Here is a 15,911-nt window from a genome sequence, read left to right on the forward strand (position 1 = left end):
ATTATGTAAAAAAAATTTTTTATAAAATCTAACAGTTATTTTAATGGTTTGTTTGATTTTTACAGCAATCTCTTCGTAAATCTTTTCACAAAAACAGGCAAAAATTTGACATGTCGAAATTCTAAATCTTGAAATGATCTACGGTCAGTACCTCAAATAAGTATTTAAATTCGCTTGTAACTAAAACTAAACCAATGATCTCCAATTTTCTCGATCGATCATGGAATTCGATTGCTGATACAGTATGATCACCGAATCACGTAACAGTTGCTAAATCCTTGGATAAATCGTTTCACATTCTATTTGTGTTTCAATTGCGATTGGTTTAATAAAAGCCCAATGGCAAATTTCAGTGAAAGTAATCCTAACAGCCTATTTTCAAAATTTTAATATAATTATTAGAAAAAATTTTAATAAAATGTAAAAAGTAGAGATCCGAAATATAAGGTGTCAATTTTGCGTCTTCGTAATGTGAAAATTAACGCCAAATGACAAAAGCCGATAAAAATAACCGTGACTGTTAATCCAATGAATAATTCGAGATAATCGTTTGTCATAAGATCTGACACTCACGATTTCTCACACGCGTTATTGAAAAATACTTGTGACACTTATCATACTGCGCGAAACACGTGTTTGGAGATTGACGTCTCACAACACACAAACATAACGCGCGAAGTGACAGACGCCGATTGAGAATATCCGCGGTAGACGCGATCGCGTAATCCAGAGAATAGATTGGCGATTGTTTATCGCTAGATTCGATACTCGGTACGCGATATTAAAAAATATTCGAGATACTTAACACGAAATAAAAACAATTGTCGCAAAAATTGGCGCGAATTAAAAAAAATTGTCGCAATATTTTGTTTCCAGAACTTAAAATTTCGATCAAAAAATTGTGAAAATTAGACATTTTTTTTAGAGTTTTGAATAGTGCTATTATTAAATATATACAAGAGCTATTTTCTATCAAAAAATATTAGAAGTTAAATCTCGAAATAAAAAATGATGATCTGTTTTAATATGTTGCAAAAACGTGAAGTTATATATAAACCATCCATTTAAATAACATAATCCTTCTACGAATTTATATATAAACTTATATTCAAGATGCAACAATTGTTTTTTATAAAATCGATAAAATATCGCAATGATTACTATGATAGATGTAAATAAAAATCATATTTAGCGTTGCTTGATTAACAAACTGCTAATTATTAAGATGAAACTACATTATCGCAAATAAATCTCGACTCACCAAAAGTCCTGTTGTTTTCAATTTCAAGTCCATATGCGTTGCGATTTTCAAGTGCTAATCGTTGCAGCTTTCATGTGACACCTGTAATCATACATAAAAAATAATTATATTAAAATAATTATATTAAAATAATTATATTAAAATAATTATATTAAAATAATTATATTTTTATTATCATTTATATATAAGTATCATTTTTCTCGCAGATCATTCATTGCGAGGAGGCAGCGAGCAGGCCGTCCCGCAGACGAGTCCTGCGAGCAGCACGAGCAGCTCAAGCCAGGTTACTCAGGTGAGCCAGCAACCTCACCAGCAGCCTCATCAGCAATCGGCGCCGACGTCAACGACGACGACGACGCCCCAATCTACCCAAATGGGCATCTCCACGGAGGAGGTGAGGCCCGAGGAAGAAGGCGCTCATCCGCGAGCGGCCCCGACTAGCCCCGAAAGCGAGACGGAGGCCGACGATTTTGCGCCCAAGAGAAAGCAGCGCCGTTACAGAACGACCTTTACCAGCTTTCAATTGGAAGAGCTCGAAAAGGCCTTCTCCAGGACGCATTACCCGGATGTATTTACGAGGTAAGTCGACTAATTGAATAATTTGAAATTTTTATATTGATTTCTCTTCCTCTCTCTCTCTTTCAAATACCGAATGGTTCTCGGACAGAATTTTATTTATATAATCGTATAATATAATATATATTTGAAAAGAATTTCTTTAAACAAAAATATGACATAAAACGTGTTGTTGAAAATAAACTGTACTAAATTAATAAAAAATGTGTAGCATAATGAGAGCAGCGTAAAATAAATAAATAATTTCAATTCCTAATAATAGTCGAGCGAAAACTGATTGATACAGAGCTCTTTATAAGGGCTCATGCTTTTCCTTCCTGTCGAGAAAAATCTCGACAGCTAAGAGCTTATAGTATATCTCGCTCGCGGGATAGGAAGCTTATGTACCTTTCGTGAGTCTAGACGATAGGCAAATGTCTAGCTGTATTTATCAGGCTTTAAAATTTGTGCTCGGTGGAGTAATGGGATTTAGATACAATGTGAGGAGTCTATTATCTCGGCTGCCACCCAAATATTTGGTTGTCTGGCTCCTGTGCACTCTCCCGGCTTATCGTCGATATTGTCCACCCTCCCTTCCTCTCTCTCTTTCTTGCTACTTATTGAATTCTTTTTCAAAAATGGTCTCTGCCGCGCAACATTTACGATGAGTGCACAGGTAGTCCTTGAGCATGGTTATAAAAGAGATCTGGTTATCCTAAGTGTATACTACCTGAAACAGTCTCGAAATAGTGATGATCGAATGACGGTTGGAGACACAACATGTGCATCGGTATGTCTTTTAAAAGATATGCCTGTTAGAATTCTTAAACTCTAAGAAAAATGAGGCGTCAAAAAAAGAAAAAAAAACGACTCCTCAATAATCAATAAAATTAATGTGTAATCGGTTTAATTATGTACGATAAAAATTTAATACCGAAACTTTATATCTCTAGCAGAATTTTATTTTAAGAATAAAAGATTTCTTGGAAGAGAAATCATTAAACATTAATAATAAAAACGAAAAGAACATTAACGTTAATTATAATAATATTGAATATTCTCGTCAATCTCTTATTTTACTTTCATATTATTTCATTTTACTTTCATGCATTTCTGCTTCCGTAATGATATATTACACGTAATTTGTTGTGCACTAATCATATAATATAAATAATTTGAAATCTCTAACATAAAAGGATATTTTGTTACGTCAATTGTACATCTTAGAAAAAAAAGACAAATATAAAATCAACGTAAACTGTCTAAAGCATTTTTATTAAATATAATCTCGAGTAATAATTGCGTCCATTTAATTTTTTAATTTTAATCCGTGGCAGATTTTAAATGAATCACGCATGTTCATCAATGTAAGTCTGCAAACGTATTTGCGAGTGTAAATTCGCGGAACGATACATCGATCATCGAGCCTTCTTGCAGCCGGACTGACGATCCTCATGCAAATTCCCATCCGTAGACGCGGAACGGCAGTTTTACATTAAGTCCCCTGCACACTCGGGTCCAGTTACATACGTACAGTATATCGCGCCGCCATTGGGCCGCGGCGCAATCTATCTGGATAGCTTTTTCTTTTCTCTTGTCCTTTTTTCGGTACCTTCCTCCGTGGAACACCCGGTAGGTAACTAATAGCGGTGTAATCGCTCGTAATAGGTCCGGTCCTGCGGCCACGGTATGGGTTCTCGTAATTAACGAAGCTGGTGGGGGGAGTATGCAGAGAGAGGTGAAACAGGTAGAGTGTCCGTGGTATACGGTCAAGACTGAGGAGATGTATTCGCGAATGCGAGACGCGTCATTTATGTGCGTGTACATGAAATTGCGACTCGTAAGATAGGTCCTAGCGAGCTTAAAATACTTTAGCTAACGAAATTGAAATCAATCTCTTCAGAATGGTTTCTCCTTTTTAATGAAAAAAAAATTTAAATACGTAAGATCTATGAAGATGCTTAAAAGGACAATTGTTTGTTAATCTTTTTGATTAATTGAGAAATTGCTAATATATTGATTTTTGAAGAAAAAGGCATAGAGAAATTTGATGTGAGTGATGGAATTATCGTGTTACTGTTTTATTAGAAAATGATCAACTAAAATGTATACAAGCTCCGTAATTTAATATTGCATGTCTCGTGAATATACTATTTATTTCTATATAATTTATTTATCGGTATACAACTTGTTTTCATAATCAATCATCCGGTATATTAATTTTTATCATGAATATGCATGTTCTCTTATAACGTCGACACCTATTTATTTGTCGCCATAAACGTTTTTTTCTACAGAAAATGGCCAATAATTGAGCGAATTGGCTTCTAATAATATTCGTGTCGCATCTATTAATTTATTTCTCATCTATTGGTACGCGTTTCCTACTCGTGGAAAATTATCCGATGTATTCTGCCATTCCATAATATAAATTGATCTTCGCTTCTTCCGCGATTTTGCCGTGCAAAGGTATTAATTTCACACTAATTGGATTTTATGGTCGCTTAGGTTTATTGACTAGTCCAACGAGAAAGGAACGAAGAAAAAGAGAAGGAGAGAGTAGAAACCGCGTCGTGAGCATGATGCATATTCATTAGGCGCCCGAAGGGCACGCGTGCGATTCGGACCTATCGAAATACAATATATCGACGAGCCAAGATGATGCTCTAGCACGATTAACTTGCCGTACAACGTGAATAAAAATTCATTTGCCAATAAAAGACACATGTTCCCGAGTGGTGGCTTGTGTACCAATTGGACGATAAATATATTTCTCTTTTGCATATATATTTTTTTTCGTTATTTATTTTTCAATCAGTAGATATCAGCCTGACTGCACAATGTCAGGCAAATTTTTTCTAAACTCTTAGTTTTCGAGATTCCCGTATAAATATTCTTACACCTACACTGAGAAAAATGTCCGATGAAAAGATAACGAACGGATATTATATCGATCACTTTAATTGGATATCTGATCGGAAAGTTCCGAATTTTGAACTTTCTGATCAGATATCCGATCGATCGATATTTTCTGATTGGATATCTGACCGGTTTCTTTTTTTTTTCGATTAAAGTGATCGGTATAATATCCGTTCGTTACCTTTTCCACGGATATTTTTCTCAGTGTATAAATGGTAAATGCAATTTTTATTTTTATTTTCTTCAAATTTTTACTCATCTATCTTTTGTTGCTTTTTTTATTTTTATTTTCTTCAAATTTTTACTCATCTATATCTTTTGTTGCTTCTTCCATTTCACTGATAAAAAATTCTTTATTGTAAGCTTTTAGATACGCGAGATGTCTTAATTTTTTCCAATTTCCATATTTTTCTTGAATTTTTGCTATGTTTGTTCTTGAAAAGAATCTCTTCCAAACCAATTTCGTCTGTGATCGATCCGAGACGAAGAAGTAGCCACGGACAAACTGTCGGCGACGGCATGGAATGCCATTTTCAAGTGCGATAACAGATAAGCGCGCGTCTTTTTGCGAGTCGCGAGTGCGGCTCGATTGGCATTTGCGAGGGAGCGCGCGGATTACCAGATTCGTCCTGCTTATATGGCACTTAAAGCCAGCTCGCCACGTAGGCTCGCGAGAGAGCGTGGCCACTTACCTTCACGGGCTCTTAAGATCTAATTTAGATTAGAATATTGCGACTCGGGTCCGCGCTGCTACCGACGACGGCAGCGTCGAGCCCGACCGGACTAATCATTCGACCGCGAGCGGTTCCGCTAACCAGTCTCGGTGTCCCTGTCGATTTTAATTTTTTATCCCGGTTATAAACTCTAGAAGAGAGAGATACAAAGAGAGGAAGAGAGAGAAAGAGAGGGGGAGGAGGAGAGAATGAGAGCGGAGCGTGTTTAAACCGACGAGATCCCGTCATCGCTTCGAATGTCCAGCTGCGGTTATAGTTTCTTTCTCACGAATGACGTGGCTAATTAATAACCTCGTAAATATAATATATACGGTGTGTTAAGATGCGTTTATATTCCAGCAGGTTTTTACATTGATATAATGAATGAAATATTTCGTGCGATGTTTACGTGAGATTTATTTCATTATTTGATTCTCTTTCGGTATTATTTGTTCATCATAAAAGTATATCACACGTAAGTCGAATTATCTCAGTTTAATTATGTAAAGCTAAGTGCTGAGAAAATGTCCGAACTAGTCATAACAAAACTCTTTGATGATTCTTCATTTCTTAATTGCTCGACCAACCGGGCGCTATTTCATCCCGAATTCGCTTTCAAAAGCTGACTCGGCGGAATCGCGCCCGGCCACCCCCGTCGTGCGTGTTCTCAATCTATCTACACGGTGAATCCATAAAATTTATCGTCGGTTTGCGACGCGTTTCGAGGGATCCACCTGTTCAAAGGGCCGCGCGACGCGCTTCTCAGTAAATCATTCCGAAGGATGCCTTTATATCCGCGGAGTGGGCCAGCGGTGAGTTTAATAAGGATGATTGTTTCCAGTGATCCATGGAACGGAACCAGTTCTACGGAGCGGTCTCTTCTTCTGCTCCCTCCTCTCCCCCTCCCCTCTCATCGTGCTTCTTGCGTCCACTCTTTCCTCTTCACCCTCTCCCCGCCGCGATTCTAGCCATCTTCTGGACCTGCCGTTCGCTTGTGTCCCGCAACTTCTCCTGTCATTAATCGGCCGACGACGAGTCATGCTCCGATTAGATCGATTAGAAACGCTGCCGACCCGTTATTCGTTTCTCAACAAATAAGATTAGTGCCTTCCGGAGTTAATTAGTGGACGCTGTTGCTACGTCGGCTCTACGGAAGCGGCACTGGATCTCTGTCCGTCACGTTAATCAACGACGTAAACTCGATACCGCTTTCATTCCGTTTTCGATCGATCATTGGTTTATCGTGAGAGAATAATATTTGGATTAATAATAGATGGCAAGTTTTACGAATTGCGGCATTCTTATTTTATACATCGAAAGTTGATAACATATAATTTTTTCTTTTCTTATCTAAGAATAGTATATTGTATATATGTATATTTTTTTAGTTGAAATTATATATTGATAAATAAATTTAAATTTTTCTCTCCATCTATCTATCTCGGTCTCTGCCTAGAAGGGAATATAAAATATTTAACATACTTTTATTATTTTTAATTAAAATTCTTTACCATTTACGATTTAGAATCATTTTAAATTTTAATTTTCAGATTGACTCTAAGAAAGGAAACTTACACGTCAAATCGAATATAATAAATGCTAAAAATATACTGTCTTTATACAAGACACGGTGAATGCCCAAGATCCCCTTTAGATAAGTATGTTAATTACATTGCAATCTAAACAACCTATAATCGATGATTCGAATCCATTCGCCTTGCCCCTTCGAATCCCGTTCGAAGCGCGATGAAAAAGATTGTTAAACTATCTCGAGGTCGTCTCTTTCCTCGTCCTTCCCCGACATCCTCGAAGACGGCGCGGCTCCGTTGTCGAGCAGGACGAAGGGCCTCCTCGTCTCGCGAAGTGCGAAGGAGAGCGAAGAGTACAGGTTTGTCCAAGGTCCATCCCTCATCCGATTGGCGGTAGTGTGGCCAATCAGTAATTGGCTCGCCACGCCGTACGCGTATTAAGCGCGCATTACGCACGCATTACGCAGCCAGCTACCGGCATCTCTCTTTCGCCTCGCTCCTCACAAAGGTGGCGGTCGATAAAACGGCCGCGGATCCCGCTCGGGAATAATGCGAGCGGCAAAAGCCGCTTGTCACCCCTCGTCAGTGCGAATTACTCGTCTGGTCGGCGTGATTCGTTATTAAACATTATCGATACGGAGGCGTCTCCTTATGACGCGAAGGCTTCGAGCGTCGCTTATTATCGAGGTTCGAACTTCGACGACGCGTCACCTTTTCGACATATCCACAGGTAATGATCGTGTGTGCGTAAATCTGATTCCGTGATATCCTGATCGTAGAAGTATATATTTTATGGATACACCTCTTGTCACTTTTCGTGTCATTCTGATTTTCAAGACTTTTTTCATGCTTTGCGTGTCATACACATCATTTCGTTATATTATCATTGTGAACAAATTGATATTCTCAAATAAGTTTGGCATTTATATCAATTATCTAGCAGAATTTTTCTTTATTTATATAATTATTATTTGTTCATGTATTTTTCATATTTTATTATTAATATATAGTATTAATATAAATATAAATATAAATTGTATTTTATCTACATAAATTGCATATTAGTCATTTTTAATAATTGTAACAAGAAGTTACATAAGTTGTATGTTTATCATTGCAGTAAGATAACAATCGACAGTAATTAAAAGCAAAATGACTAATTTTTATTTTATCATGTTGATATGATGTTATTTTGTAAGTAATTAAAAAATATTTTGTTATCTCATATTTATCAAGAAATATCGACTTACGCAAATAGAGATATAACTATGTGGAGATAAATGCAGTACGTGATTTAATGCAGATATAAATTCTAAGACTTGTTTATTCAGCGCGATCGTAACAATGCGCATGAATTGTAATATGCTTACAACATAACATATTATACGTGTATATAAATAAGTTTTATAACTAAAAGCTATTAGTTCTTCTTTAGTCACAAATGTGACTAATACATCAACCATGAATCAACATTTTTTTATTCTCTTTCGGAAATGCCATGAACAATTATATAAATATAAACAAGTTTGGAATGAAAAGTAAAGGGACTGTAAATTTAATTTAATATAAATCGTACGCGAGCTATTATTTAAAAAAAATATACTATTAAAGTCATTGTGATTTTATTTATCAATCAAGTTTCGTTAATAATTGCTAATATTGTCTTAATAAGACAAGGAATTTTAACTTTTTGTTTATTAAACAGCTTAAAGATTAAGAGAGATGTTTACATCAAACTTAAATTACACAAAAATTTTTTTTGCCTTAACGGATAGATTTTCTGACTCGAACTGTTCCGGATGTGGCATGGCAAGACAGTTGCTATTGCATTAGTAAGTTGTTATGACAAAAGAATAATTCCGGGGACTCGCCATTAATCTAAAGAGAAGGTAAATGAAAAACTAGGATCCCTCTAGTTTGGAAAAAACATGTGTAAGGCCCGCGGGCCAATCGTCGATCACGCGAAGCGATTGCATGGCATGATCTTGGTAGGTAACGAGAATTAATAAGAGGAAAAAAAATGAAAAAGAAGACTTCGACTATTCGAGTCTTCTACGAATCGATCGAACAATGATATGTGTTTGTAATTGTTGATAATAATAATTATAATTCTATTAGAAGATAATTTCAATGCTTGATTTTTTTAAACAAAATTATATAACTAATAAATGTATAGTTTACTATTAGTTTATCATTAGAAGCAAAAGATAATTTCAATACTTGATTTTTTTAAACAAAATGATAACTAAAAAATATAGTTCACCATTATTTTTTTCTGATCTTTCTTTAAAATATACTTTTAAAAAAATACAATAAAACTGTCAGCTCTGCGAATTTTTGTAAATTCAACGGATTTCGTGTCGCGCGCGTTAAACAATAATAATTGCGATTGCGCCATAAGTGGGACAATCACGGCCGTCGCGGCGACTGACGACTGCTCCGACCTCCGGGGTTAATTAGATAATGTAATTGTGCGGTAATTACTTAAATTACCCGCGCGCCAAGCCTCTTGCTCACACCAGCAATATCGCACACACGCCCGCGCGCATTCTCCATCTCTCCTGTCTCGCTTATGCATTCTTATACCCTAGCCATCTATCTCTTTTTCTAACTCGACTCGAGATTCGCATTCAACGATAATCATTTCTGCAATACGCGTATCCGAATCGTATGCATAGCACAGTTGTTGCTACACACGAATCGAAAAAAAGAACAAATTGAATCTGTATTAAATAAAATTAAATTACTTTAATAAATAATTAATTATTTTAATTAATAATGCATTACTTTAATTAATTTTAATAAATTTATTAAGACAAGATGGAAAGTGCAAACTTTTTTCATTATGAGAGTCACGCCAATATGCTGTCAATGATATCAATAACAATGACATTTATGAAACTGACTTTTATGTCTATAGAAAAATAATATAGAACATATCATAGATGCTCAATAATTAATAGACGTATTATAATTTGGTTTGTATGTAACTGAACTAATAATATCTTTTTTATAATTAAATATTAAATAATTAATAGGATTATGTTAAAAAAATTATTCTACATAGAAATACGAAATTTCTCGAGATTTATATTTATGCGAGCTCTTTACTTATAAATAAAGTAATACGAAAATATATTTTCTGTAAAAGAAAAATAATTAATTCCATATATATTAAAAATGATTGCAACTTGAAATATCGTGATTAATCACTATCATTTCGTCATCGAATTAAATTTCAAACGCGTTAAACCCAAATGTTGTTGAAGCAAACGACGCGAATAAATAAGCGCGCAAACACGATTAAACCTAAGTTAAGTAAATTATCTTCTTTCATCCGTGACTTCTGACGAAGCGCGGTTGCAACGAAGGACTTCGTGCCGAGACAGGAACAAATAAGAACGGCAGGATGCCGCGGCAGGAGTAGCAAAGGAAGAGAGAAGTAGAGAGAGAGAGGGAGAGAGAAAGAGAAAGAAAGAGAGTTCTAGACGAAGAAGATGACGAAGAAACTCGCCTTTAATCCACTTAGCGGCCTCTTTTGATGCTGCCCGTAGGTTTCGCGTTATACTACTGTGCGGTTGCGAAATGGCAAATCCATTCGCGCCTCGCAATCCAATTGCTATAACTTTGCAACGTTGCACAGGACAGAACAGGAAGGACTTCCTTTCAGCGGTCGCAATAGATTCTGAGAATGGTTTTTCATTGCGAATTATTCGCGCGAAATAATCTATTCGCCTAATCTTGAAAACTCTGGTTCTTCGCGCGAAATTCGAGAAACTCGCATAATCACGGAACCGGATTCTAAAGAGAGCTATAATTATCGTGTTGATGCAATTAATCGACAATTAGCCACGTTTTATTTTGCAATGCGTGTGAACGTAGCACCTGTGTTAATTGCAGTGCAATTGTGTATTCCATAATATGAGAATGTATTTTATATATAAAGAAAATGTATTTTATATATAAAAAAAATATCAAAGATATAATATTAACAGCACTGTAATATGTACGTAAAATATTAATTTTTTTTTGTTCTTTTTCTATTTCTCTTTATTAGAAATTGCAAAAATTATTTCGAATTTTTATAAATTGAAAATTAATACATAACAATAAAATAAAATATCTTTTATACCTCACTCAATTTTAAGTGAAATTTTCGTCGATGAAATTTATTTATTTGATTAATAAAGATACGTAAAATAAAGATATGTATTTCTTATTGAATTCTAGAGCATCTCGTATACGTACAATAGAGATTTCAAGCAAATTGATCTTTGAAGCGAAATTGCACAAAGTTTCCATCATCATCTCATATTTCCCATTAAGCCACGAATACACGACTCTCTCTCTCTCTAATCTCTATATATAGAAACAACTCGCGATTTTTCCGAAGCCCGCACATTTCCCATGGCAAGGACATATTGTGGACGAGGTTAGGAGAGAGACATATAATAACGATACGAGCGAATCGAGGGTAACCGAGAGTCTCGGTGAATGGCGGGTGTAATTAGGGACGTCCGTCTAACCGCGAAATTTCGTGATCTTATTAAATCCAGAAGGACGCCGGCGAGAACGCGCCTGGAGAGAGAAAAAGGGAAAGGCTAAATTATTATTACTTGTAAGCCCCCAAGGTGCCTGAGCCTCGTCCGCCTCTTCGATGGTGTGCGTTTCGTTCGCGTTTGCGAAACTCGTGCGTGTAATGCACATATCTAATAAAGATTATATCGTGCTCGAATGATCAGAAAAGTGACGCAAAGATTATACGAGATAAATAAAATATTTAAATCGCCAGACAGAAGGGGACAGCAATATAATTTTCCTCATTCTTGGAGTGACAATAGAATATTAGATATACATGTCAAAAAGCATCTCTATGATATAAGATCTCAAACTATTTTATTGTAGTAACTTTTTATTGTCTTATGAAAAAAAGAAAAAATAAAAATAAAATTTTAAAAATAGCCGTAGAAAAGAAATAGTTTGATGTAACATCCAAACATTTATTTTCAATAGTCTCGTCCAACGGTATTCATTCCACATTTGTGAGTCACTTACAATTAAACAACGGACAGAGAAACTACATACATTATCGTACGTGGCGCGCGAGCCTGTTTTTCGTGAGAAGAAGCTGATAAGTGCGCGCTTTCATACTCGGCGTTTCATTGAAAACGAAGTCGAGCCGCCTGGTAGCAGGTACGAATTACCGTCTGCAACTATGTTCGCCAGAGTAGTCATTAGCGCACGACAACGGGTAATCAGAGAGTACCATGGCTATATATGAACGCGCGTCTTCTAGTTACGTTTCCTCCAATAAGCCCGAGTATGGGCCGTCAAAATCATTTGACGACATGAATACGTTTTGCAATTACCGGCCGATACACGATGAAAGTCATTTTGGACGATTAATCAATGGCTAAACATCGTTCCATTACATTTTGTTAATAATTTCATTTACCGACTCAACTTTCGATAAACCCGGTTTGACGAGTTCAATCTCAAAAATTACAATTTTTACGTGTATAAAATTTATAAATAATAAACAATACTATCGTTCGCATAAAGCATACATAATAATACATAAGAATACAATTATATATAATAATCTTATATTTTATTAATAAAATATAAGATAGATATAAAACATATAATTGATATAAAAGTAAAAAAAAAAGAATTATATAATATTATTTCCTCGTGATTAATAATTGTAAAATGACGCGGCTTTAAAACTAAATATAGCGATATATAATAAAAATATAACGATATATAATAAAAATGCAATTCGAAAGGTTCTTGGTCGAAATGACCGATTGGAAGAATCATCTTAGACGGAATGCAACGAAATCAGGTGAGCGGACGATAATAAAATCGATGGGAGGTGAACCGGGCGAATCTGTGGACCGCGAACTCGCGCCGAAATTCCCTGTAATTTCGGGAGCTACCGTCTGAAATGCACCTAAACACGAGATTCGGGCGATCGTACGCGGGAGCTTCTGTGCGTGGCATAATCACCGAGATTTCTTCGCGATTTCGTGGAACATCTGGGCAATTTGCCTGCGAGATGAGAGACGCCCGGCGGGCTGTCTCACTGCCCGATTCACTCTCTCTCTCTCCTTCTTGTCTTTCTTTCTCTACCCGCCGCCGGATATACTCGCCGATTACACGATCACCGCCGCATCCGATTCTTTTATCGCAACAAGAGTGAAAACCGGCAATATTTCCGGCATGAATGAATCCTCGACGCGCGAAATGTAAATTTTCGACACCAGTCATGATTCCTGTATTTCGCCTTGTAATGATTTCCTTACATTCTACGCGGCTTTACCTTGTTCTGGAGAGGCGAAAAAATTGAAAATGTGTTCGCACAATTTCCGGTGAAATCGCGCGAATAGAGATTTAAACGGGTTATTATTTTTTATTGGAAATATCCTGCGAGCAATCGATTAGTCTAGATAAATCAAGCTAAAGGAAATTCAATGACATTAAAGTCGATGACTATTAATTTTCTTTCTCTTCTCAAAAATATTACATTTGTAATGCTATCTCTATAATCTTACGCTCTTTACGTAATTTATTATGATTATAATACTTGAGATACATACATCTTTACAGCAAAGCGAAAGATTTCTCTCTCTCTTGTGGATATGCTCGTGTACGTAACGTGACAAAATGCACTTTTTAATTATTAATGTATACCTAGACATTCAATGAGCAATTTGAATTATATTATGGGTTCAAATTAAAGGTTTGCGGTTTATAAATTAAATCCTCGATACTTTGAAACGCATTCTACGTCAGTCTTCTTAATCAGTAGTTTCTTAATTCAATATCTGCATACGCTTTAGAATTCTATAGACGACGAGGGCATTCCACATGAGGCGAAACATGTACGCTTTGCAGAGAAAAGTGTCGTGTAGTACGTGCAGACATCGTGTAATGTGCGCCCGCGAGCGAAGGATGCGAAACTCGATCGAGTGGAAAGGAAACGATCGGTATCGTGTATGACAAGATCAACGTTATGTAAAATATCAAGAGCTAATAATTATTTGCCATTACTGCTGCGCGAGTCCGGTCAATTAGTCGCGGATAATCGTATTCGTAATAGCCGAGTATCTGTTGAGGGGGAGAGAGGGGGATCAACAGTCACCTACATAAAACGAGAATTTTATCTGATGCGCTAACCGCGGATTCTGATCATCTCGTAATAGATATTAATAGCTCTCGTCACGACGGCTCGTGCAGGTAGCAATCGAACGGAAAATCACACATAATGTTACGAGATCCATAATGCAATTAATCCCCATCGTGCGTCGTTATACGCGGTTAATCTGTCTTCGGATGCAAAACTAATTAAGGTAATGAACGCGCGCGTTTTTACGAGACCGGCTATTTCGCAGAACGGTTTCTGCGATTTTCTCACGGATATGATACGAGGTCAGACCGCTATTCCCCTAACGCTATTAAAAGACAAGCAAACCATTTTTTTTCTACCTGAATTACATTGCGTTCTTAAGTAATACATGCTCAAGAGAGACAATAATTATAGTTACAATTATATATGCAAAGGTTCGATTACTCCTGACCAAAACTTTAGATATACATTTGATTATGTAAGATAAAAAAAAGAGATTTCAACATCACAAAATTTATATTCAACCTTTTAACGGAATGTATATGTAATATTTAAAATAGATGGTACGAAAAAACATATATAAAATAATATCGAAATAATAATAAAAACCAAATACAACTAAACCAGATCGATAAAAAAATAAGAAATATATCATAAAATATTGACTAAAAATAATTTTATATAAAATCTTCTAAAAGCTTAACAATGAAGCTCTCTTATCCATCTAATAAAACAAAGTGATATAATTAAAACTTTTCAAACATTAAATGTAAGTAATATACAATATGTATTTATTTAACTGACTATCAAAAAATCATTAAAAATAATTTTATCACTGGTTATTTATCATTATTTAGACCTGTTGAGTAATAGAGAGGAATATTTAATTGACTGGAAACTCGATTTTCTCTCTGTTAATTCGCGTTTATCGCAGTAGAAAAAAATAATAACTCACACTCGGAAATAAGCCCGCGGCTACGCAGAGCCTTGATATCTTTTTCTAGTGTTAATGATTGTCTTCCTTTTTATTTTTAGGGAGGAGCTTGCTATGAAGATCGGCCTGACGGAAGCACGGATACAGGTCAGTAGAATCTTATTTTATTTTGCGTAAAGCAAAATATATTAAATAAATAACAACGTAGATAAATTCACTTTACATTTCTGATGCGAATTAATTAAACATATAGTTCTATCAAATCCGTAATATATGGATATTTCGTGATTTTTAATTATTTCTTGCAGTTATTGTTTAAGTATAAATATAATATAATATAAATATAATATAAATATAAAAAACTATTTTTCAAATTTGAAAAATAATGAAATCTCCGAAAATAACTTCGTACTTCTTTAATAAGTGAATAAGTAAAAATTTGTGGTCTAGTTAAATGTAATATAAGAACTAAAATTAATTAATTATGTCGGATTATATGTATTGATGCATATTATGGCGCAATTTAGAAATTATTTTAATAATAAGCAGCTACAAAATCAAATTTTGTTGGTTGGAAAAATGAAGTAATAATTGATGGTAATAATGTGGTTAGAGGCGTCTTCTTTGGCGCGAAGGTGAAAATAATGTGCGATCGCGCATCTCTTGCGTAACAACAATTATCTCGTATCCTCTGACATTTGGATAATAGTTTCGAAGCCCGCAAACGCGCGCAAAGAATTACTCAAGAATTACTTAAGTTCTCCGCACGATCACGTATCTCCAACTGTGTATAATTTACTTCGTGTGGCGAAACGCGATACCCTTGCAATATAAAAATCATCGACCGTGAGTCTTTTAATTATTCACT

General features: G+C 35.5%; 1 protein-coding gene and 1 long non-coding RNA gene across 2 annotated transcripts in view; one reads left to right on the forward strand and one right to left on the reverse strand.

Annotated features, from left to right (window-relative positions):
* LOC105258982 overlaps positions 1 to 15,911 on the reverse strand; it is a 136,395-nt gene that overhangs the window by 92,716 nt on the left and 27,768 nt on the right. Inside the window, exon 3 of the long non-coding RNA XR_889785.3 lies at positions 1,262 to 1,342. This is a non-coding gene — a long non-coding RNA (uncharacterized LOC105258982). The remainder of the gene's footprint in view (positions 1 to 1,261; positions 1,343 to 15,911) is intronic.
* LOC105258981 (homeobox protein aristaless) overlaps positions 1 to 15,911 on the forward strand; it is a 113,721-nt gene that overhangs the window by 88,542 nt on the left and 9,268 nt on the right. Inside the window, exons 2-3 of the mRNA XM_011270618.3 lie at positions 1,468 to 1,840; positions 15,145 to 15,190. Of these exons, the coding sequence (XP_011268920.1) occupies positions 1,468 to 1,840; positions 15,145 to 15,190 (419 nt within the window). The remainder of the gene's footprint in view (positions 1 to 1,467; positions 1,841 to 15,144; positions 15,191 to 15,911) is intronic.

Source organism: Camponotus floridanus, unplaced genomic scaffold (assembly GCF_003227725.1).
Source record: "Camponotus floridanus strain SB8 unplaced genomic scaffold, Cflo_v7.5 scaffold12, whole genome shotgun sequence".
Lineage (NCBI taxonomy): Eukaryota > Metazoa > Arthropoda > Insecta > Hymenoptera > Formicidae > Camponotus > Camponotus floridanus.